The sequence below is a fragment of the Esox lucius genome, chromosome 7 (genome assembly GCF_011004845.1).
Source record: "Esox lucius isolate fEsoLuc1 chromosome 7, fEsoLuc1.pri, whole genome shotgun sequence".
NCBI classification, from domain to species: Eukaryota; Metazoa; Chordata; class Actinopteri; order Esociformes; family Esocidae; genus Esox; species Esox lucius.
This window is the reverse complement of record NC_047575.1, coordinates 48,361,636-48,387,058: the sequence shown is the minus strand read 5'-3', so window position 1 is coordinate 48,387,058 and position 25,423 is coordinate 48,361,636. Positions and strand designations below refer to the sequence as shown.

The following is a 25,423-nucleotide window of genomic DNA, read 5'->3' as shown; positions in this document are numbered from 1 at the left end:
GACAATAGCGGTTAATTCATGTGCTGTAACTTCATTAATAATTTAGTGTAGCCTACTGTGAAAAATGGTAAATGAAAGAACCTCAACTGATTTCTTTCCTTTTCTTTGCAGTAAATTATTTAGTCCAGCAGAACAAGTAATTTAAATTTGGTCCATTGTTCAGTTTCCTACTTTCCTAAAGATAGCATAATACTGTTTAGCGTAGCAAAGAATGAGAGAAATTGATAATGTACGGAAAGGAGATGACAACTCAATTTACTGGCGTAAACCCGATGAGTATCGCCGTCATGATGTTTGCATGGTGCTGCTGCAATTCCCTTGTGGAATACCGCGCATGCTCAGATTCCTTTGCCTTATTAATATTTAACGGCTATGGCTGCGTTTCTCATCTAAACCTCTCCGGCTAAAGAACAGATCTAAAAATACAGATTTCCCTTGCATGTCTGATAACAAAAGGCGTTATCGATTCGCTAATTCTTATCGATCGCCTGTGGACTACGAAAATGGATCGGGCGTAGAATTTGAAGGATGGAAGATCAGTCGTTTTAACCCTTTCCATTCCATGATCCACAAACAATCGAGGTACAGTAATTCCTTAATTACTTTAATTTGCCATGTTTCATGTTATCAAAATATCAGTATGTAAAAATATTGGACTACTTAGGCTGAAGACGCATTATTTCCTTCATGTGTTGTGAAAACTAAGATCGCTTTGTTTCAGGATTGTCTTCAACATAGAATGAAAAACAGATGAATATATTTAGCTAAGGTGTATGGGGCGCGGGGCTAGTTTGATTTGGGAAGGCTTGTTATTTTAGCGCAAAAAGTCAGAACATTGGATCATTCATTATTACGACCAGGCTAGCGATCTGCTCCCGGGTACACAATGTGCTATACGGAACTGACCATCATAGTCAATATACACTATAAACAATCTGACAGTTATTTGCGCTTTTAAAGTAGTCAAAATATAGTCAGAACACCATACGGTCTACAATAGCAGGCCACCACTGAAAAGCCTGGTTTGGAGATGAGGTTGGGATAAACATTCCTGTATCTGTTTTGTCTTGTGCTATATTGTTTGCATGTGAACTGTTTTACCTTTCCTGCACAATAAGTGTGTTGTGTCCCATTGTCCTCTCCAGTTGAAGATGATGCGTCAGGTGACCGGCAACAGCAACGACTACTGCATGAGCGGCAGGCCATCATGCCTGGCAGAGGACGGCCGACACCCCGCCAGTCACTTTGACTTGTGCACGACCCAGTCCAACAAGTTCTACCCGGCCCCCCAGCCCCCTCCCTTGCAGATGACCTTACCCCCCCTGACCATGCCGCCCCAGAACACCTTAACGCCCAGGTCCTGTCAGCGACAGGACAGCCTTAGTGAAACACACTCCCAAGCTGTGGGAGTCACGAACAGTGAGAAGCCGGAGGACTCCAAGAAAAAGAAGAGCCTGGGTCGGTCCGGGAGGAGAGGGAGGCCCTCGGGGACCACCAAATCGGCGGGTTACAGGACCAGCACGGGCCGGCCTCTGGGCACCACCAAGGCTGCCGGGTTCAAGACAAGTCCGGGGAGGCCACTGGGCACGACCAAGGCGGCCGGCTATAAGGTCAGCCCCGGGAGGCCCCCTGGTAGCATCAAGACCCTGTCTCGTCTCAACAAACTGGGGTACGGCACATGTAGCGCCGCGGCGTTCCCCTACACCATGATGCACAAAGGGGGCCTCTGTGAACCCTCAAGCAAAGAGAAGGAGACAAATGAGTAAAGTCACACTTTTCTACTTTTCTTGTTGTTTTTGGGTGGGAGGCTGGGGGTGTAAAAAGGGTGCTGTCAAATAGAGTGTGTGTGTTTGTGACATTGATGTGTGTCTGATAGGTGTACGACTCGCGGCATCTTCCTCCTCAGTTTGCCAGTTATCCTACATGGTGCTGGTGTGGTATGAGGGGGTCGTGTGTGCTGGAAGTGTGCCAGTGTTGGCTGGTTGTTATCTGACATGTCATTTAGACTGCCCGTTGTTTTCAGATCTATATTAACTGTTACACTTAATTACGTGAAATTTAGCATGTTAAAAGAGAGCCTTTATTTGTTAAAAAGATGTGAGCAGACCCTATCAACAGAATAGTGTGGGGCGAATATTGGTTATTTGAAATATAAATACAAGTAGGCCACTGGGTGGCAAGCTCATTCTTCTATCTTCTTATCCTCCTCAGGATTGTAACATTAAGTTTGAATTTTAGTTTCTTTAAATATTTCTTTTCTCACATTTCTGTATCGGCCGCCAAAAAATGCATACATCTATATTTGAGTATGAGTTATCAGAAAAATACCTTTTAAAAATGAGATTTTACTGGGCAGTTTAATTTACGGATTTCCTTATGTTACCAAAATTCACCGATGTGTTTTCTTAATTAACTTGTACAATATAAATTGTATACTTATACTAACAATAATTTAAAACAAAATATCTCTCTCTAAATTAGGATTATTTTTAATCTACACTACAGCACATATAAATATAGAAGTGGAGTACATTTGCAGTGAGCGAAAAACAATGCTGATTTAAATCACTGCAGATGGAGTTTATTCTTTGGTGTTATCTGAATTAGTATGAGCTGAGAATTTCCTATTATGTTGTCTCTGTGGCTAGTTTTATACTGTGAAAGGACTATACTTTTTACCAGGTCGTGAAGATGTATTTTGCAGTGTTTTGTACTGACATGAGTTCTGTAGTAGCTGACGTAACCTTAAGCAGAAGGCATTAATGCAACACTTGAACTGGATTCCCCACATAATGGTCTTGACAATACAAAACTGACATAGGAGCTTATCTTCTGCTCTCTTCAACCAATCCAGCAAAGGGGTTTTTAAGATGGGGTATAACCTTGCAGTGCCATGCTGCTTGGAACTAAGAACCGCTGCTTGGAACTAAGAACCGCTGCTTGGAACTAAGAACCGCTGCTTGGAACTAAGAACCGCTGCCGTTATTGATTTGCTAATTCATTGAACATGGCACCTGATTGACTTCCACTGAACCAATTATCAAGTCTGGCATTTCTGTTTCCTAGTTCCAACCGGCACATTAATGTCCAAAATCTGAGGTCTACGCAAGAGTCTACGAGGGCCGGAGCCAGCTGGTTTTCTGCTCTACCTCATCATTAATGTCACCCTATAAATAAGTCTCTGATTAGAAGGTTGTAATGAAGAAACGGAATGGAACTGGCTCGGGGGGCAGAGTTAAATACCCCTGGTTTACAGACTCTCCCTTTCCTTTTCATAGTGATGTAGAATTTCTGCTATTTTGTGATCTTGCTGAGAGTGGTCTGGAAAGCAAACTATTATTTAATTTGATCCACTCACCGTAGGCCGACCTGCGGCTAACAGGACTTGGGGTAATTTCAGGAAGGTGTACCTTTGTTCAGCAAATGGCACGTAGAAAAAAACAGCATTCTGACATGTAGAATAAGGAATAATGTGAATTTTATTCATTACATTTGCCTGCTGAACATGGCCTATTGCTGTTCTCACAGTGTTCATTGTGTGTTGCTGTTGTTGTTGGTTTAGCGACACACCAAATATTGCCAGAAGTGTTCCTCATGGGAAGAGATCATCCAGTCCTTTTGTTTAGGTTCTAAACCAAATAACATTTATACCGTTTGATATCCTTATTTGCATTGTAATTTCTAAATCAGAAATAATATGACACTCAACTTTTGCTCTACGTGCTGCTTTGTAAATCCAACGAGATAACACTATTTACATGCAGTTAAAAATTATAGGCGTATGTGCTTTTGTAAATATCTAAAACATTTACTCCTTTTCTTATTTCTATTTTTCTTTCTTATTTCATTTTTTTTACCTCGGAGCATGGATAGTGGCCAGCTATCTTTTCATCATCTATTTTCAGTGCAATAATCTGCTCAATGTTGTGTATGTTATATTTTCTATCACAAGCTTCTATACCATTTCTGTTCTGTATTCTATCATGTCTATTGTTGAAATGTGTGTGAGCACTTGAGGCACTTGAAGAGCCTCCAAATACCTGCTTTTGTTTGTCCATTGGAGAGATTAATTGCATTTGGATGTAAAACAAATTATTCATTTAAATAATTAATGGGATGGCGTACAGAAATTCACCACTCTGTTCCATTCAACCTACAGTGTTTATCATCTTAACCAAAGAGTCAGATGTTGTCTGCCTTCGAGCTCAAGCTTTTTAAATGAGTGCATGCTAGTGTAGTTCATAACAAATAAGATATTTTGAAAAACTATAAAATGAATCATCTAACATAACACAAATTTAAATAGGGATAAAGTACTTATTTACATCTGCTGAATTTACTGCAGGTATAAACCATACAATTACTAATTATTTTCTGTTGGAAACGTTTTGAAGAACGTGTCCTGTTCATTTACATTCATTGCGTTGGGAATTCCTTGAACACCTTTGAAAACAAAAGGAGCAGTATTAATATTTCACTGACAATACATTTAGCATTTCCATACATTCAATTGCCTTTTATGTGGTGCCTTTGTAGCAACCTTTAATATTACATTCACAGTTTATTGTCATATTGTACTCACAATATTATAATGGTATGTGTATTGTTATATGTATGGTAACGTTATACCCCTTCGCTTTTACAGCTGTCTGCTTCTTATTGACATTTTCAAAACAATGTTTGGTAAGAAATATTAATATAATACTAGAACTTGGTTAAAATGTTACAATCAGCTTTGTTATATGGGGAATATTCCTGTCATTCAAAATTTGGTTACACACTTGACTACATAAATACATTTTCTGTAAGACTATATTTTATTTCTATATATTTAAAATTCATAGAAATGTGTTTGTAAACACAAAGTTGCATCCACTATTTAATATAATTGCATTCTGAATGGATCAAAGTTACACATGCCTTTAACACATTGAGTGAGTTGCACTTCAATAACAGTGAATTTTAAACATTCTTCTTGTAAACCTTAATTCTACCATTGGTAGAATAAATGAATGGCTGGAAAGGTGTTATCATTGTTATGAATTTATGTCAAGCTGTACAGAAAGGGTTTCTTTACATTTTTTTTTTTTTTAACTCTGCTAAGTCCATAAATGGACTTCACTGGCATTTTACAAATGCACGTGATTACAATTACACACTTCTTTCAAAGGAAATGTTAGGCTAAGTTATGACCTTGTTATCACTATGATGTAGGCTAGAAATTTGTATTCTCTTGTTTTACTATACCTGCATGATTGTTAAGTGTTAAGTTGTGTAATAAACTAATTATAATAAACATGTTTTGATTATGTTACAAGGTCCGTCTTGTTTGTAGGCATCTGGGGTGAATCGATGCTTCACTTCATAATATAAACATTGCAAAACCATATGGACAAATATGAAACGATGCATCAGTCCTATGGGCAACATTAAAGAAACACTTCCGGGTCACGCAAATTAGGAACATTTCAAAATAGGAGCCAAACAATTTACTCCAAAACTGATATAAACTGAATTCATTCATTGTTTTACCTCTCAAAACATTGACAATAATATTTGATCATATTTAAGAGTAATTTCAATAAAAAGTGGGTATTAATACACGTTCCAAGGTCAAAATTGCAAATTACTGAATGCAAATGACTGAATATGGAATATATTGCCTCATATCTCAAAAAGTATTGAGTACAGTTGTGCTAATACGTTTGCATACCCTGGCAGAAATAGCGAAGATTTGCCATTGATTTTGAGAATATCACTGCTCATCCAAAAAAAATACTATATTTCATTTAAGGATAGTCATCATATTAAGCCATTTATTATCACATAGTTGTCTGGCTCCTTTTTAAAGCATGATGATAATAGAAATCACTACCAGAGTCATCGTAACGTGTTATTGACCCGGATGTTTTACTAATGTGCATCGCTTGACATTCCAACAGCGATGTAGAAATTCGTTCCGCATATCATATGAAATCAAAATGTACCTAGCTACACATTTCGTCGTAGCGCGTTGCTAATATATTTATGTAGCTAATCGTTATTATGTCGATATTATCAAGTAGACTCGTGTTGACATGTATTTTAGGGCTCACGCTTTATATTTCTGTAATAGGGAAAGCATCGTCAGTAACAGCGGATGGTAAGAATTGACATCGACACAGCAGTTATTTAGGGTGTACTGTATAGCTTTCAGTTCGCTAACGTGTATAGAGTACTGGAGCTAGTTTTGGACACGTTTGCGTTAAACTATAAACCCAGCACAGTTGAGTAGTTACAGTACCTTTAAGTAATAATTTTACGTTACATATTATTTTGCTGGATATGTTTGCTGCAATGTATCTTACTGTACAACTGAGTACTGTAGTTTATGCAGGTCAGAAATTGATACCAGCTTACTGTAGTTCTAATTTCTTAGGGAGACGAAACCTATTAAATGATTTGGTCGTATTTCACAAAGCAACCACACTCAGTATAGATCGGTAGCTTGTATTTGTAGTTCTGTCTTGCTTAGAGTAATTATGTGTTATTCATTTGCAATTAATTATTGGGACCAATTGAACACAACACAGCCAGTAAATTGATTCCATAATATTGGCTCCATGGTCACACATCTGAAATCATGTTTAATATTGTTCCATTTACAGATAATGACGAGCTACCAGAATTCAAGTTCAATGAGGATGTTGGCACCGACATTGAAAATAGTCCCAAATTTGTGGGAATGGAGGATCTTGAGACTCAGCCGAAGAGGCAGTACAAGACTGCAGAGATCGCAGATGCAGTAATGGGAACTGAACAACCTGTTAATCCAGCAGGTATTGAGTCCCTGATCCCCAAGAATGTGAAAGACTTTCAGACAGGGTTCTCGCCGCCCTGCGATGATGAGGCAAACTGCCCCTCTTCTTTTCCCCAAGAGGAGTCCTCTGAGTTGAAGAGTACAGAGCCCTTGCAACCAGTCACATTAGAAATGGTTCATGTAGACACCATGACTAACGAAGAGCAGAACTCCACAGAAACCACAAAGACTTATAAAGTGAACTGCGATAAAAGGAACATCACAGGGATGAACAACTTCACAGTGCAGGTCCTAAACGCCTCCCAGGTAAATCAGATGTCTGGCTGGGTTTGTCTCAATGGGCATAGTAGGACCCACTTCCTTGAACCTGTCGAAAATGGTCCTGGGGGGCAACAGTGTGTACAGGTTTTTGTTCTGTGTCAGCTTTATTTAACCCAGCACGGTGTGGTGCAGACTGGAAGAAAGGCCCAGCACACACTGTGGTCCGCTAGGGCTGGATAAAGAAAACCTTGCCGTAATCCTCAAAGATAACTGGTTGTAATACCTTTGTCCAATGGGATTTGTTTTCATACAGGACTTAATGGAATTCCTCAATGTAAACAGCACAGAGTGTTCTCTGGTCCTGTTCTTTACCACCTGGTGCAAGTTCTCAGCCAATCTAGCACCTCATTTTAACGCACTGCCCAGGGTCTTCCCCAGCATGCACTTCCTAGCCCTGGATGCCTCCCAGCATAGCAGGTAAATGGCAACACTGCTTTTAACCACTGCGTTTCTCTTCAACCCTAATCTAGTGCAACTGATGTGAAATGGCTAGCTAGTTAGCAGTGCATGCTAGTAGCATTCAATTGTTAACTTCACTTGAGACCCAGAAGTAGAGATTTCCCCTTTTCTCTGCCAGGAACATGTTTTGCGTTGGTGGCAATCCTTTGTGAGTTACAGGTAGCAGTGACCAGAGGGTCCTTGGTTTGAGCCCTGGTTACAGTAACAGTGTTAGACTAGTAGCGCACAGACTGTAGCTGTTTCCAATGTACTCTGTATATATACTCAATGGTGTTCATAATTGTTAACGTAATCCAATGAGAAGTGTTACTTTTTTTTTTTATACCTGTGTTCTTTCTGAGCCTAAGAACGTACATGGGTTTCTTTACGCAACTTGTCCTCTCTCCAGTCTCTCCACACGGTTTGGAACTGTAGCAGTTCCCAACATCCTCCTATTTCAAGGAGTGAAACCGATGGCCAGATTCAACCAGACTGACAGAACTCTGGAGACTCTGATGTCTTTCATTGCTAACCAGACAGGTAACACTTCAATTTGTCACCTGTACTTTACAGTTAGACAGTATTTCATTTTTTGTGAAATTTAAAGTGGAACTGGGTCAGATTTCAGTAATGTCTGTGAGCCTAAACCGGGCTGACTTAGTGCTGTATTGCCTGTCAAAGTGTGCATCTCTACCTCACTGAGATCAAGGCCACAGCATGTGGTATATCACCAGGTGACACCACCCCTCTACTACAGTGCTACAAAAACCTCTGTTGAACACAGCAACTATACGACAATTAATAAACATTCTGTCACAGTGAACATAGTCAATCTGGGAAGTACAATCAATTGGGACCACTACACTCAAATGTATCTTATTATTTGTTGTGATAACCTTGCCTGACTGAAACATGTGGGCTCGAATGTAGCATTTACTCATCTATCTATCTTTCAATATTAAAATAATTACAACTGTAATTGAATCTGTCCTGCCAGGTTTTGAAGTTAGCCCAGATCACAATGTAACGGATGAAGACCTTTCTGGACCTCTTCCCAATGTCCCAGTGAAAAGTATCGATTGGCTTCTGGTGTTCTCCATCTTGTTCATTTCCGGCTTCACCACGTACGCCATTCTACGGACTGACAGCATCCGCTGGCTTATCCCAGGCCAAGAGCATGAACACCAGGACTAGCATACAATCATAGATTGTTAGCCCAGTGACTGGAAGTCCTCTCAATGTTTGAGTTGTTGGACAGAATGCTGGTGAATTTGGGCCTGTATTCACCAAGATAGTGTTTACACAGATGGTCTGGTTCTGATCTTTTTGTACCAATTCACAACACAAAGTAACGTTTATCACTTTGCCTGCTCGTGGAATCAATCTAGCAATCTTTCCATTACCGGTCAGATGCTCAAAGTACTGCCTGCAATTAAAGACAGGTAAGTGGACAAAAAAGTGCAGCCAGGTAATGAGATGGGGAGTACATTAACCCAGGTCAGCTGTGATACTCAGGCCCAAACCCAAATGTATCTTTAAGTCAAATACCCTATGCACTTGTGTTGTGACACATTGTGAAATCCTGTCAGATCTCCACAAGTTTGTAGAGTTTTGGGGCGGATGTTGGATTTGGCCAGAGACTTCTGAAAAGGGTCCCAGATTTACTGAACTACTGCCTTCTCTGTAACGGCTGTACACATTCCCTTGATGAATTATTACCCCTCGGATGATTGAACACGCATTTTAGAGAGACCTGGTGTTAATTTGCAAATGTTTTGATGGAATTATGATTAAATACGTTTAATGTCACCCTTTATATGGCCTCCTGTTTTTACTGTGTTTGTTTAAATGCAGTGTAAAATTCGCAGATAATGTAAGAATGTTGTGGGGAATGACAGAGGAGCATTTCTAATCAGGCAATTTCTCAGGCAGCCATTGTATTCTATGGTAGACTAGCTGGGCTGTGGCGGTTTAGAGCCGTGAAGTTCGTGATATTATGCACAGGTTAATGTTTACTCTCAGGGCTAGCAGTATATGGTCGTGTTCTTTCTCGAGACTGGGCAATTCCCTGCTGCCAAGATATACATCTAACATGGTAAGTATGCCTACTTTACTGCACAGTCGATACTATTAGCAATTTGTAGTCAGGTTACAGCGACTACAGTCGGACTCGCAATCTGACGGTTCAGACCTCACACAAGTACATTTCAACGGTTGCAGAAGTGTCAATTATGTATTTTTGTCAAAACGCTAACTACAATACATCCTACGAGATTATTTCAACTAGGTCAGTTGAAATATTTTTTTCAAAACTTTCAGTGTATAAAGATGGCCAAATGTATCATGTATCTGCACGATGTAAATGCCTCTTTACAATGCCTTGAACGTCCAGGTGCGCACATGTAGACCGTCTAATCTAAAGCACCCCTTCCATTTCCGTTTTGTTGAAAAAAAAACAGACTAGTGGCAGTCTCTACTTCAGACATTGGCTCGCAATTTTTTACGATATTACAAAAGAATAATTTGCACATCAGTTTCAGGGGAAAGTTTTAATACTTGCCCTCAATGTATGCTAATGTTTGGTTTTTGAGCAAGCTCCCAATTAAAGATGAACTCCGGTCACACGATCATTCCATCAATAAAAATGTTATCCTCCAAAAACCTTGGGCTATATGCATTGATGTGACAAAACATTATGACCACCTGCCTAATATGCTGTTTGTCTTTCGCGTGCCGGCAAAACAGCGCCAATCCCACTCTCCCTCCACCGGCTTGTCCTCCCACAGTACATCCTGGTGCCATCACTTCACCAGGTGAACGGCGCACAACAGACACGGCCGTCCATGTGATGTAAAAGAATACAGGACTCATCAGACCTGGTGCCCCCTAGGCACAGTTCAGACCCTGGTGGGACAGTTGTAGGCGCTTTCAGCCCAGTACAGAGCCGGGTGTTATGCACTGTGACACATTCATCCCATAACCATCATTTACATTTTATGCGACTTGTGCACCAGTAGACCTTCAGTCAGTTCAGACCAAACAGGATAGCCTTTGTTGCCCTCATGCATCGAAGAGCCTTGGGCGCCCAACACCCTGTTGCTTTTCTTTCCTCCTCAGACCACTGTCGGTAGGTACTCCCCACTGCTGACCGGGAGCACCCCACAAGCCTTGCCGTTTCAGAGATGCTCTGACTCAGCCGTCTGGCCGTAACAATTTGGCCCTTGTCAAAGTCGCTCAGGTCTTTACTCCTCGCCGTTTCTCCTGCATCCAACACATTGACTATGAGAACTGATTATTCGTTTACCATCTAATCTACCCAGACCTTGTTAGATCATCAGTATTATTTGCTTCACCTGTGAGTGGTCATAATGTTCTGGCTTTAGTGTATCTGATGTGCCACTTTGGGGAACATGCATATTTCAGGGAGTGAAATATCTCCTATAGATAAGTATTCAGACCCTTTCCCATTGCACTACAAATTGAGCGCTGATGGTTCCTGTGTCCTGTCATTATCTCTAATGTCTCTACAACTTGACTAGAGTCCACCTGTGGCAACTTCAGTTGGCTGGACCTGATTTAGAAAGGCACCCCTGTCAATATAAGCTCCCACACTTCACAGTGAATGTCTGAGCAAAGAACATGTAGTTGTAGGCGTGTAGTGGAAGGTAATCTAACTTAACTTCTGAGATCTGGGGAAGGTTATACAAAAATGTTACAGCATTGAAAGTTCTCAGGAGCACAGTGGGCTCCCTCATTGTGAAGAAGACTCTTGTGGCCTCGCCAAAGCCTGGACTTGAACCCTGTTGAACATCTGTGGGACAGCAAGGAAGAGTGGGAGAAGCTATTCAAATCCAGCTGTGTAAAGATGTTGGAGGCACTCTCAGAGAATTCAAAGCTATTTTATAAAATACTGAATAAAGTCCCTGAGTACACATGTATATGAGAAATGTCACTCCTTATTTTTAAGAATTTGGCATGTTTCCAATAAATGTTTCTGGTGGTTTGTGTGTAGATTTATTGCATCAAAAATGTTTTAATCAATTTATTAATTAAAAGTCTATAATACAACAAAGTGTGTATACTATGAGGCATGGTATGTTGTATTCTAAACCAATGCTTGCGAATTGGTATGCAACTTCAGTCCTTTCCAATGGCAATAGATTTGAGGTTGTTTTCCATGTGACCAGAGTTCACCTTTAACCTCCACTTGAAACTCTTGGTCCTAGAATTACATATAACGTACAGCCCGTTGAAAATCATATACTGTACATGTAAAACTTAACCGACACAAAGTCACTGTTGTTTCCTGTCTTCCCCAAGTTATCTCCGGCTGTACTGCAAGAAAGGGGAGTGGCTTGATACAAGATATGCCTTCCTCTGCCATGGTAGTGCTTGTCTCTCTCCAGCAGGTGTCGCACTGGCATTGTTCTGTGTCAGTCGTAGTCGTTTCTCATTCATCCAGCGTTCATTCCACCAAAACGTTTTAGACGCAAATCGTTTCCTCAGAGTATTGGGCATTCATCGAGGTCCCCTGTTCGGTTCTGAAGAAGTGACTAACAGTGCTGTCCAGTATTCCCTGAAAATGGATTAAATGTGCTGTGTAGCCCAGGTGTATTAGCCTGTCTGCCATTGCAGTTTTCAGAATTAATGCGACGTTCTCTCGTTTAAAAAAAAAAAAAAAAGATTTAAGATCCTTTTAAATGATGTTGTGTTAACAACGTAATTTAGAAATGTCATCTCTCCGTCCGTCAGTCCACCACTGCCCACTGGCTGCCCCCAGCTGACAGAGAACAACTGCTGATGGAGCTGAAGGCCACTGGCTGGGTGGAGGTTGAGGAGCGGGATGCCATCTACAAAGAGCTTCACTTTAAAACCTTTAATCAGGTGTGTGTCCTCTACATTTGCGTGTCTATGTGCATGTGAAACCTCTAACCTCAACGCATACTCCCTGGTCCACTTAACACCACATAACACGTTAGCGCCGTCCCCCTAACTCCGCCCCTAAGCACTAACCCCTGTGTAGGTCGTCCTGTTTGTTGCCACAGCGACGGACGGAAAGACTCGGGCGACAATGCCGGCGTCCATTTTTTGCTCCATTACAACTTCTCCCGCCGCCTATTGCGGAGAATGTCAGAGTACACGGCTCAGGACGTAGCCTCCTTGGTTGGTTGTTATTTCCATGATCCACTTATATTGTCAATATGAATATATGGTCCCGAGTTTCCTTCGGGGTGGAAAACTACTGGCAACGACTTTTGGAAGCCAATGGAGTGTCCTTATATCAGCATGTTATTGCAGGTGATACCTGCTGCTGCTACATCTACTGAACTTCTTCACCACTGCCGGTAGTCATAGTTACACCACCCGGAGTGTTCTCTGTACAGGACGTGTAGTCGTAGTTACACCACCCGGAGTGTTCTCAGTACAGGACGTGTAGTCGTAGTTACACCACCCGGAGTGTTCTCTGTACAGGACGTGTAGTCGTAGTTACACCACCCGGAGTGTTCTCTGTACAGGACGTGTAGTCGTAGTTACACCACCCGGAGTGTTCTCAGTACAGGACGTGTAGTCGTAGTTACACCACCCGGAGTGTTCTCAGTACAGGACGTGTAGTCGTAGTTACACCACCCGGAGTGTTCTCAGTACAGGATGTGTGTAGCGGTGGTGTTCAAAGTCATGGCCTTCGTTGTGGTGATGCAGGGAGTGGCTGTTGGATTGCCCATCTATTATTCATGTATTTATTTGATTCTTAATTTTATTCATATAAAATTTAAAGATTAAAGATTGTTTTATGGCACAATATAGCCTATCCACATTTTTGAGAAATATTATTAGGAACATATTTGATTGTGTACACATTCATTGGCTTCTTTTTGAGCAACAAGAGACCTTAAAAGGTACTCACTTTAATGTAAGACAAATTAAAGCGTCTCAGAACTCACTGGTAAAGACAGATGGACAGAGTTGGGTTGAGTTATGCTCTGTAGCGTACGTGTGTGTGTGTGTGTGTGTTCGTTCACGTTCACATGCGTCTGTGCTTCTCCCCATAGGGACTAACTGCTTGTATAGACTAGTGTTGTGTTGCTCTTCAGGGGGCTGTGGACTAACCAGATTTGTTACGTGAGGATCAGGAGAAGCACAGCTGGCATAGTTACCATCGGAAACAGACAAATGCATGTGTGTTGTAGCTGATTGGTTGCAGGTGCCGTGAGTTACAGGTTTTTGGACCCTGTTTTAACCATGTCTGGGCTCTGTAAACCCATTGAAATTGCAGGCATTTCTGTGGGATGTTTAACGTGAGCATCCGCAACTAAAGTTAATATTTTCAAAATAAAACCATGTTCATAATCCCTAATGTCTGTATATTGGGCTTTTTGATAAACTTTTTGTAGGGTATTTTTTATATTACAAAAACGGTTTGGAGTCAGTCCGTTTTAGTGATTGGTTTTAGTGGCCTCACAGTTGGTCTTTCACCTACCGGTGTTGCATGTTATTGAAGTGTGTGTGTGTCTTATTCCACCTTACAGTGGATCATGTTGAAGCAGTTCTTGTGTAGTTTACATGGTCTATAATTGGTTTCTGTCTTTTTATTATCGTTTTCTTTTGAGCTTTGTGATCTGTAGCCGAGACAGGCTGGACGTTTGGAGGTGTGGCCTTGCAAGACTAGTATCTAAAATCCATAAAGCTTGTGGGTTTGCCGAATAAATATTTATAATAAATCTTCACAAGCTGGCGTGTTGACCACATTGTGTGCTTCGTGTAAAATGTCTATTTCACCAAAGCAATTGTTGGTATCTTCAAAATGATGTGTACTACTTAACACCATTTCTGGGGGAAATATATGCTGAAATGCCTTTCTGTGTTTCTGTTGAAAGATGAGGAGTGCAGAGTCGTGGCGTAGTGAACACCTCCCGGAAACATCCACACTATTTACTGTCCCCCACCTGCCTGTGTCCTCAATGTTCTCAATAGTAAATACGTTTAAAATACATAATACATTTTTACTGTTTTTCATTAACAAACAGTGGATTGGCACAAACAACCGATAAATGGTCTTGTTTGCATATTTTCTTACAGTATTTGAAGGAGCCCTCTTTATAATCCTGCCTCAAATGTTGATGAGACACCACTCCCCCCCCCCCTTCCCTTTCTGAACAAGACTGGAATGGTATTAGCTTGCCCACATGGAAAACGAATGGGGAGATTATACTGCGAGTGTCTAAAGTGAGTATGAGGAGACAAGTCAAGGCGAACTGTTAGATGGATCTGAGGGAACGTTTCAATAGGGAATATTTCAGGAACTTGTAACAGTTTAGTAGGAAAAAATATTTGAAACAATGACTTATCTTCTGGACATTTATACTAGTAGTACAGTAAGCATTTTACAAATGTCCCCTTTAAGAGAACACCTGAATGTAAAAACAAATATACATTATTATATATAAATAAAATGAATGGAGTGGTTTGGATCCTGAATGCTGATTGGCTGAAAGTCGTGGTATATGAGACTGTATACCAGGTATCGCATACATTTTGCTGTTACAAATTGCATTGGTAAACGGTTTATAACAGCAGTGAGGCATCTTGGGGGTTTGTGGTATATTGCCAGTGTATCATGGCTAAGTTGCACTTCTATCTTTTTAGGTAATAATTCTGTCCGGTTCAAAAGCTCTTGTTCTTTATTCTTGGAACCATTGATTGAGTCTGAGTTTTGTAAATCATGTAACGTGTGATGTGTATTTAAACTGTTTTTTTTAAAGAGGGGTTTGTTTTGTGCATAAACACAAAACAAACCCCTCTTTAAAAGAACAAAACAGATCTATGCAATAGAAAATCTGAGGCTTTCGCTAGGCCTATGTCTTCTTTTTGTTCATCCAGACTTGCATATGTAAACTGCTGAATCTCAAGGCCACTTAGTGGACATCCGCTAATCCAGTGGCTAGTTGTTTTAGCCCCTAACATACTGTGTTCTTACACTTCCATGCGTTTGATGTTTTGGGCCGGGCTCTGCCCCCCCCCCCACGCCTGCCTCTCTGACTCTGAAGCCTCTCCTCTTACTCCAAACGTCACAACTTATTACCATGAGGCAGACCAGAGGGGCATTTGGCAGCAATTGGGGTTTCGATCAGAATGATTTCTTTCACAAACAATAAAATTGGTTAAAATGTTTCATCTGCTTCGGAAACCACTAACAGCCCCCCCATTCCCTCTCCCGGTCTTGATTTGGGACTTTTCCCTCTCTCCTCCCACTTTGTTTGTGTCTCACGGTGAACGGGGACAGGCTCACGTTGTTCCAGTTTGACATCTCTGCCTCCACCTCACCCTCTGCTCGTCCCCCATTTTCTCTTATGTATTTTGTAAATCTGTGTTGCAGCTTTTTCATTGCTGTTCTTGAGGCCTTTTTTTTTTTTTTAACCTGAGGGCGAGTGGAGATGAAGATTGACATGCTGGCTGATTTCCATTCGCCACTTATCTCCAAGTGATGGGCTTGGAGAAATCAGATCCCCATGAGTTTATAATGAGAGTCTCAAATCCCTTCTCCGTTAGGGTCCCCCTTCTACAGTGGGCCTCTGGGGGGCGCTAGTATTTTGCCCATCGCTACATATGTAAAACGGAGACGTTGCTCAGTGGTGCGCAAGGATACCGCTCAGATGCCAAGTGGGAATAAGCAAGACATTGGGGTTTTACATTTTGTGTTCCTTCGTTTGATTGGAGCAGCGTGTGGAAGGGTTGTCAGGACAATAGCAGTCATTTACCTGTAGAGATTTAGGGCGTGGTAGGTTTTAATTTGAAGTTATTTTTGAAATTGGGCGCTTTTTTTGTGGTCATCTGTTTTTCATTGAGGGTTAGGAGGAAGATTGATATGTCACAGTGTTTTAATGTCTGAATTTAAGACACAAGATCCTCAGTAGATAGGTTCTACAGTTTGGAGTTAAATCTATGGCTTGTTGCGTAGTCCTATTAACATTCTGTCATCTACCAGAGACAACAACGCTGTGTTTGTCTCTGAGCCTCAATAACAGTCCAATTGTGTCCTGAATGGTAATCTATTCCTATATAAACCACACACACACACACACCAAAAGCTCTGTTAAAGTACTGCACTATATTGGGAATATAATCCCCTGCGAGTCACATCGAAAATCACCTGATAAATGCTCCAAGTTAACTGTGCCGTAAAGCCAAATAGACGTCCCTTCAAACTTACAAGGTGGCTGCTGATGGTGATTATGACTGACAGAACGAAAGCCGGGTACTCTGGTAGCCCTGATGCAACCATTTAGTTTCCTTCTGGAGACGTCAGAATGCGCTGCTGCCGAACTGCCAACTCATATGAGACACTCTCTCCATTTTATTTCAGCCAAGGAGACAAGGTTAAAAAACTCAAAGCAAGGAGGTGATCCCACAATGGTAATATCAGTGGCACGTCCAGAGTGTAATTTGTATGGTTGTCTACATAGAGGTACGCCTTTATAAAGTATATTGATCCAGATATCTATGTATCTGTGGCCAGGCTGTTGTAGTTTTAATACAACAGCTTCTATACAGTTGTGCTCATAGGTCTGTATACCCTGGCAGAAATGGGGAAATGTTGGCATTGATTTAGAAAATATGACTGATCATGCAAACTTTTTATTTTATTTAAGGATAGTGATCATATGAAGCCATTTATTATCACATAGTTGTTTGGCTCCTTTTTAAATGATAATGATAACAGAAATCACCCAAATGGCCCTGATCAAAAGTTGACATACCTTTGAATGTTAGGCCTTGTTACAGACACACAAGGTGACACACAGGTGAAAATGGCGCCAATGTCACAAAAAAGCCTGGTTACAATATGCCCGACAACACCTTGACATGCCTCAAAGCTTCTGGCATGCTGTAATTTGGAGTGACGAGACCAAAATAGAGCTTTATGGTCACAACCATAAGCGCTATGTTTTGAGAGGGGCCAACAAGGCCTATAGTGAACAGAATACCATCCCCACTGTGAAGTATGGTGGTGGCTCACTGATGTTTTGGGGCTGTGTGAGCTCTAGAGGCATGGGGAATCTTGTGAAAATTTATGGCAAGATGAATGCAGCATGTTATCAGAAAATACTGCAGACAATTCTTCTGCACGAAAGCTGCACATGGGACAATCTTAGACTTTCCAGCACGACAATGACCCTAAGCACAAGGCCAAGTTGACCCTCCAGACCTTAATATCATCGAGCCACTTTGGAAAGATCTCAAACATGCGGTTCATGCAAGACGACCAAAGACTTTGCATGACCTGGAGGCATTTTGCCAAGACGAATGGGCAGTTATACCACCTGCAAGAATTCAGGGCCTCATAGACAACTATTATAAAAGACTGCACACTGTCATTGATGCTAAAGGGGCAATACACAGTATTAAGAACTAAAGGTATGCAGACTTTTGAACAGAGGTCAGTTCATGTTTTTCTTTGTTCCCATGTTTTGTTTTATGATTGTGCCATTCTGTTATGACCTACAGTTGAATGTGAATCCCATAAGAAATAAAATACATGTTTTGCCTGTTCACTCATGTTTTCTTTACAAATGGTACTTATATTACCAATTCTCTGAGGTTATGCAAACCTTTGAGCACGACTGTATTTCAATCCGACCGGCCTCCTGCCCTTGGTGTTCTCGCCGGCGTTCTCTGCCCGTCTTCAACACATTCAGTAAAGGGCAGTGAAATGTGGTGGGGGGGGGTCCTGAAGTGTGAGCTGCTGCCTCCAGTGCACTGAAGCTGCTGCGGTCTCGGCTTTGAATCCGATCGAATTATGCTCTTCCAGCAAATGCTCTCTCCTTGTCTAACAAAGCGTGAAAACAGATATTAAAATTGATGTAAAAAAAACAAAAACAAGAACAAATATTGTCAGCATGATTATGCCCTCAGCTCACACTTCCTTTTGGATCTGGAGGATTCCGTCTGCCTGTCAGCACATTCTCTCTATTCCCCGGGTCCACTCTCTGTACCAGCCTGATCCCCTTTTCTTATTCTGAGGGCCTCCTTGCCTCTCAGTCTCCGCACAGATCCTCTCTATTCCCCGGGTCCACTCTCTGTACCAGCCTGATCCCCTTTTCTTATTCTGAGGGCCTCCTTGCCTCTCAGTCTCCGCACAGATCCTCTCTATTCCCCGGGTCCACTCTCTGTACCAGCCTGATCCCCTTTTCTTATTCTGAGGGCCTCCTTGCCTCTCAGTCTCTCACAAGCCTCTCCCCTCTTGTTACAGGCCTTGCTTTGCTTGTGTTGAGTTAGTTGTCGTACAACTGAAACTGAGCCCCCCCAGAGGAACCGTCTCTCTCTCTCTTGCATTGACTGAGCAGTAGTTTGGTGGCTCATCGGTGTACGCCCCCCCCCCCCACGGTTAGTTTAGAATGAAATAGCTCTTTAAATGGGAATGGGGGGCGTTCTTCCAATGGTCTGGCCTGTGTTGTGAAATGACTGGAGGGGACCTGCGAGGTGTGGCGCCCTTCCCTGCTGTGGGTTAGATAATCAGCCTATCAGTCTTGGTAAGCCAAGACGGCCTTGACGCTTGCTGTTTGAGAAGCCTGTGGCTTGTTATTTGGGAGTGTCTCTGTAACCTTGTAGTGGAAGGGGCTTCGTAGCATGGCCTTAACGCCATGCATGGGAGTTACCTGATGCCGTGCATAAATAGGAGTCAACGTAGCATAGAAATGTCTCATTCTTCGCGTTAAATTTTTTCAGAGGGTCACGGACCTGCTGCCCTTTTCGTTCGAGTCATACATTAACGCCTCCTCATCCCATTATAGAACATAATGTAAGATCGTTTCAGTAAAAACATTCCCATCCTGGGAATGGAATACAAGTTCCAGGGGATTTGTATGGATCATGTAACATGACATGTCTTGTGAATGCCTTGACCGCAAAACACCGTGTTGAAGTACTACATGATACCTGTTTTTTTATTCTTTTTTTGTTTAATCGTTTTTAGTCAAATATTGTAGGGAGAGCCCCCATGAAAGCCAATGGAATGCATCTCCAATCCTAGAATTTTTTTGGGGTGTGGTCAATAACATCACCATGTCATTTCTCTCTCTTTCTCTCGCTCTCTCTCTGACTCTGTCTCTGCTGGACCTGTGAAGGTTTTGATGCAAGTGTGTATGTCGAGATTTTCAGTACTGATTCACACAAAACGATGTGGAACAAATACTGTATATAATGCAATAAATATAATGAATGAAATATGAATATCGCCATTTAGTTTGACCTTTTTTTAATGTAAAAAACATTTGAAAAAAATAGGTTTTCCACTGACTGATTTTGTATCAATTTATCATCATGTTTGTATTAACCCAACACAACTAGCTACGCTTGATTTATCTGACACTGTATTCTTGTCTAGCCACAACCACGTTGATGAGCAGGGTTTTGAGCAGACCAGCGTGGTCCCTGTGCATCGTCCAGTAGCACTCACATATAGAGATGCTTTGAAAGGCGAGTCATGACTCATATCAACACCATTATCTCAGTCTTCGGTCTCTGGACCCCCTCCAATTTGCATACCGCCCCAACAGATCCACGGACGACTCCGTCTATATCGCGTTCCGCACTGCCCTCGCCAACCATGTGCAGAGGAATACTTCTGTGGGACTGGTCCTCGTCAACTACAGCTCAGCCATCCCACACCATAATGAGGGAGCTAAGACAGCACGCCTCCCTCTGTGCCCGGGTCCTGGACTTCCCGATGGGTGCTGAGGATCGCTAACAACAAATCCTCCACGATGACCACGGGGCGTGTCCGGTTTTCCTGATATTCCAGTGTTCAGGAAGACTTGTGCGACTACAACGATCTCTGGTTTACTGGAGACATGACACTGGCAGACCTGATCACCAGCAGTGACGCCTACAGAGAGGAGGTCCGAGGCCTAGCGGTGTTGCCAGGACAACAGTCTCTCCATCAGCATCAATAAGACTTAGTAGCTGATTGTGTACTGAAGAAAACCAAGGGGCGAATAAGACCCTGTCCACATAAACTGAGTTTTACGCTCCTTGAGGTAATGATGTGTCATGGTCCTCCCACACATCCAGGCAGTTCAGAAGTGTGTGTCCTCCTTCAGAGACCTCAAGAAGTTCAAACGCTGCACTGGAGGCCATCTTCAGTGGCATTGCCACCACTGTATCTCCGGTTTGGAGTTGCACCACCCTAGACCGCAAGGCACTTTCGGAGAACGGTCTGAAGCCCAAGTTCATCCCCAGGGCAGAGCTCCCTGCCGTTCAGGACTTCTGTACCGGGCGGTGTCAGAGGCAGGCCCTGAAAATACCCTTTTGCACTCACATACTGTACATGTTATGCCACCTATATATGATACACCTCCAGCAGCGGTTAACTGTGCCCCTCCGCTCCCTCTGGCTTCCACTGTGCCCCTCCGCTCCCTCTGGCTTCCACTGTGCCCCTCCGCTCCCTCTGGCTTCCACTGTGCCCCTCCGCTCCCTCTGGCTTCCACTGTGCCCCTCCGCTCCCTCTGGCTTCCACTGTGCCCCTCCGCTCCCTCTGGCTTCCACTGTGCCCCTCCGCTCCCTCTGGCTTCCACTGTGCCCCTCCGCTCCCTCTGGCTTCCACTGTGCCCCTCCGCTCCCTCTGGCTTCCACTGTGCCCCTCCGCTCCCTCTGGCTTCCACTGTGCCCCTCCGCTCCCTCTGGCTTCCACTGTGCCCCTCCGCTCCCTCTGGCTTCCACTGTGCCCCTCCGCTCCCTCTGGCTTCCACTGTGCCCAGCACAGACTATGGCCATGCGTCATCGTTAATAGTAATGAGCCCAGATGCACCGAGCCACTGACCAGGTTCCTGGATCAAAACATCGGGCTTCCCAGAGAAATAGAACCCGTCCCTGAGCACGACCGCTAATCTGCCCGGGCGCTCGATGTGGCAGCCTGGCGAGGGTAAATGGGGAAGTAACATTGGACCTTTTTACAAATGATGATTAGGCAAATTTAACTGTATTCTTTATGGCGCTGGGTAAGAATTTTTCTATTCAGATCTCTTACTTTGATCTGCAGTGCTGAAATGTGGCCCATAAGCAGGCATTTCTCTGTTGGTCTCCACCTGTTGTTTATAAAGCATGTGACAAATACAATCTGATCTGATTTGAAGTGGAAACCCAGAAAAATGGCTGCCAGATTCAAAACGGTTGGTAAACCACTGGATTGGCAACATTGGACTGATCCACACTGAGCTATCAGCCCGTTTGCCAACTGATTGTACGCTTGACCGAGACACCAACATTTGCCCAATAACCAATTCTTTTGCACCTTTTGGATGAGGTGAGGAATCAATCAGCCCTTAAGCCTGAGCCGTGTACCAGGCCAGAATCAGCATCTGGGTCAAATTCTACAGCTATAGTCACTGCTCCTGCTGCTACTGTTGTAGGTACATAGGTAAGCCTTGTACCATTTGGCTCTGTTTAAGCCAGGATGGTCAATAGAGGCAGGAGAGCAGATACTCATTCTGTAGTGTGAGGCAGCTCAATGTACAAGGATGGTCAGTAGAGGCAGGAGAGAAGATACTCATTCTGTAGCGTGAGGCAGCTCAATGTACAAGGATGGTCTGTAGAGGCAGGAGAGCAGATACTCATTCTGTAGCGTGAGGAAGCTCAATGTACAAGGATGGTCTGTAGAGGCAGGAGAGCAGATACTCATTCTGTAGCGTGAGGCAGCTCAATGTACAAGGATGGTCAGTAGAGGCAGGAGAGAAGATTCTCATTCTGTAGCGTGAGGCAGCTCAATGTACAAGGATGGTCAGTAGAGGCAGGAGAGAAGATTCTCATTCTGTAGCGTGAGGCAGCTCAATGTACAAGGATGGTCAGTAGAGGCAGGAGAGAAGATTCTCATTCTGTAGCGTGAGGCAGTTCAATGTACAAGGATGGTCAGTAGAGGCAGGAGAGAAGATTCTCATTCTGTAGCGTGAGGCAGCTCAATGTACAAGGATGGTCAGTAGAGGCAGGAGAGAAGATTCTCATTCTGTAGCGTGAGGCAGCTCAATGTACAAGGATGGTCAGTAGAGGCAGGAGAGAAGATTCTCATTCTGTAGCGTGAGGCAGCTCAATGTACAAGGATGGTCAGTAGAGGCAGGAGAGAAGATTCTCATTCTGTAGCGTGAGGCAGCTCAATGTACAAGGATGGTCAGTAGAGGCAGGAGAGAAGATTCTCATTCTGTAGCGTGAGGCAGCTCAATGTACAAGGATGGTCAGTAGAGGCAGGAGAGCAGATCCTAGGAGTGGTGGTAGTATGAGGAGGTGGAGTGGTAGGAGGAGTAGTAGTGTTATTAGTAACAGGAGGAGTAATTGTGGTAGTAGTAGTAGGAGGAGGTGGAGGTGGAGTAGTAGTAGTAGGAGGTGTAGGAGGAGTAGTAGTAGTACCCAAGCAAGAGGTCTGATTGACAGTAAATGGCAGGTTAGGAAAGCAGAAATAAAAGGGTCCCTGGTTTGTGAGTTGTGTAAATTATAAGAATGGCAGAAATCTGGACACACATTGTAAAGACGTGAACATATACTAATTACAAAACAAATATTTCTAAAACATTACAAGGTACTACATTTTGGAAGCCTAAATTAGATTTAGAGCGTTATTGAAGGTCGTAATATGGATTCTATATATTTATCTGTAAAACGCAACTCTTAAATAGACAGTATGAGGAAACTCACAAATGTCAAGCTACAATATTGGACACGAGGCTGTGACGTTCACAGAACAATTCACTGATGTCGTGTTAGTAAAGTGAGAAATAGCATATTTTTGTCAAATTGGTCTTGTCTTGTATTCTATTTGCGGATCATTTGTTTTGGACCTATAATGATTACACATTTTCCCTGAGATCATGACATGTGGGCATAAATGATGTCCTGTATTTGGACAACATCCATTTTGTTTTGGACTGAGTGCCCACATGTACAACATGGTGATAGAAATGTATCTTTGTGCTAGTGTTAGTGATGATGGGTGTTGGATGGTAATCACTGGGTGAGGGGGGGGGCGGGGGTGAGTGGCACAATCTGCATGCACTTACTCCTGGCAGAGAGTCCAGGCTTCCCTAATCCCTGGGCCGCGCGGCGGTGGAAAACGATCTGTAAATAACAGACATGTGTTTGAAACTAGGGCTGTATTTCAGCTCCGGCCGCAATGAGGGAACGCCACTCCGACTTCAAATTGTCTCATCCAGTGTTTTATGACAATCACAGCGGTAATAGCTAAAAAATGCCCCTCGGAAAGCGGCGGGTGCCTGCAGAACCGGGCGCACTGGCCCGCTGCTGGGTGTTTCTGATTATTTGAGACGGGGGTCTGTGCTGTGTCACTTCAAATTAGTGGACCGTGACAGCTCGTACGTGGCCCGTGTGGAGTGAGCACCGTTGATAGGCTTCCTGATGCACTTTAATGCTAGGTAAACACAAGTTCCGGCATGGGGGGGGGGTTGGAGGACCTAGTTGACAGTGGTCATGGCTGTTGGGTCTTGGTCAAATGTTAGTGCACTATGCTTTTAGGATTTAGGGTATCATTTGGGACACGGAGGACAACCCGATGATTACCATGACGATTTGGAACTGATTGGTTAGAATTTATATTGATTTTATAGAACGTGTTTCAACACAATATGTTGTTCTACAGACCTTAAAAACCCCGGACTCTATTAAAAGTGAAAAAGCTATACATTCTTACAAAAATATTTTGACCTTCCTTCAGTGCGCCAACACCAACTGGATTTGGCGTCATTTGGAGTCAAATATGGAGATGTGTCCTTTGCACAGCCCTCCGATTTTTGTCAGGTTGATTAGCATAACCGACTGACAATACTGGCTCACATCCTGCCACAAGGAGTCACTAGAGTGCAACCAGGCCAGCCGGCCTGTTTGACATCACTCCTGTCAGCCCTAGACAATACCAACTGACACTATCACTCTGTCACAAGCAGGAATTTAACTCCTGGTTGCAATCACATCGATGAACTGTGAGGGGATGACTATACAACAGATCAGTGTGTTTTCATTGCATGTCGTTGCACTCCAGCGTTTAATACATTCTGGTTTGTTTTGCCTGTTCTCCAGCAGTTTGGAATTGAAATTAGGCTATACATAACTGTCAGGTTAAAGTGCACTGTCAGCTCCATCTGTACGGGATGCTCCATCTGTATCTGGTGAATCGTTTTGAAATCACAGCACTTTTTCTGCACAGTCCCCCCTTTTAGAGAACCAAAGGTATTTGGACACAGTGTGTTGCCGTAGTCAAGTATTTGGTTGTGTGTTTCTAGCAAGGAAATCTTGGATACATTTTCTGTTTGTTTTAATTGTTGTAGTTTATTTTATGTTGCTGGAGCATGGGGCTTGCAGTGCCTGGGTTGGGGGTTTGATTCCTACTTGGGGCCCATTGTAGAAAACGTATGCCCTCCTGCTGTAAGTCGCTGTGGATGGGAGCTTCTGAGAAATAGCTTTAATGCAAATGATGCTCCCATAATTACAGATACTTATGAAAAATGACTAACCTCCCCCTTTGTGAAATGGAAACCCCTCCACATTTATGAAATGCTGTCCCCTCCACATTTATGAAATGCTATCCCCTCCACATTTATGAAATGCTGTCCCCTCCACATTTATGAAATGCTGTCCCCTCCACATTTATGAAATGCTGTCCCCTCCACATTTATGAAATGCTATCCCCTCCACATTTATGAAATGCTATCCCCTCCACATTTATGAAATGCTATCACCTCCCTCTTTGTGAAATGCTATCCGCTCCACATTTATGAAATGCTATCCCCTCCACATTTATGAAATGCTATCCCCTCCACATTTATGAAATGCTATCCCCTCCCTCTTTGTGAAATGCTATCCGCTCCACAT

The 25,423-nt window shown here is 42.9% G+C and overlaps 3 protein-coding genes across 6 annotated transcripts in view; all 3 read left to right on the top strand.

Moving 5' to 3' along the window:
- Window positions 1-366: 366 nt before the first annotated feature.
- Window positions 367-5,311, top strand: c7h5orf24 (chromosome 7 C5orf24 homolog). The gene is made up of 2 exons (XM_020047915.2): window positions 367-582; window positions 1,146-5,311. Exon 2 carries the CDS (start codon window positions 1,152-1,154, stop codon window positions 1,764-1,766), a length of 615 nt encoding a protein of 204 aa, XP_019903474.2. The 5' UTR covers window positions 367-582; window positions 1,146-1,151; the 3' UTR covers window positions 1,767-5,311.
- A 615-nt stretch (window positions 5,312-5,926) lies between these two features.
- On the top strand, window positions 5,927-9,374 carry txndc15 (thioredoxin domain containing 15). The gene is made up of 5 exons (XM_010871046.5): window positions 5,927-6,142; window positions 6,648-7,105; window positions 7,374-7,537; window positions 7,968-8,098; window positions 8,556-9,374. The coding sequence occupies exons 1-5, from the start codon at window positions 6,046-6,048 to the stop codon at window positions 8,750-8,752; spliced, it is 1,047 nt and encodes a 348-aa protein (XP_010869348.1). The 5' UTR covers window positions 5,927-6,045; the 3' UTR covers window positions 8,753-9,374.
- A 96-nt stretch (window positions 9,375-9,470) lies between these two features.
- Window positions 9,471-25,423, top strand: part of pcbd2 (pterin-4 alpha-carbinolamine dehydratase 2) — a 19,789-nt gene continuing 3,836 nt past the window's right edge. Inside the window, exons 1-4 of one of the 4 annotated variants that reach the window (XM_013134746.3) lie at window positions 9,471-9,653; window positions 12,311-12,442; window positions 14,434-14,529; window positions 14,636-14,961. In XM_013134746.3, coding sequence (XP_012990200.1) covers window positions 9,555-9,653; window positions 12,311-12,442; window positions 14,434-14,529; window positions 14,636-14,659 — 351 coding nt within the window. In that variant the 5' untranslated portion in view covers window positions 9,471-9,554 and the 3' untranslated portion in view covers window positions 14,660-14,961. 4 annotated transcript variants of the gene reach the window in all.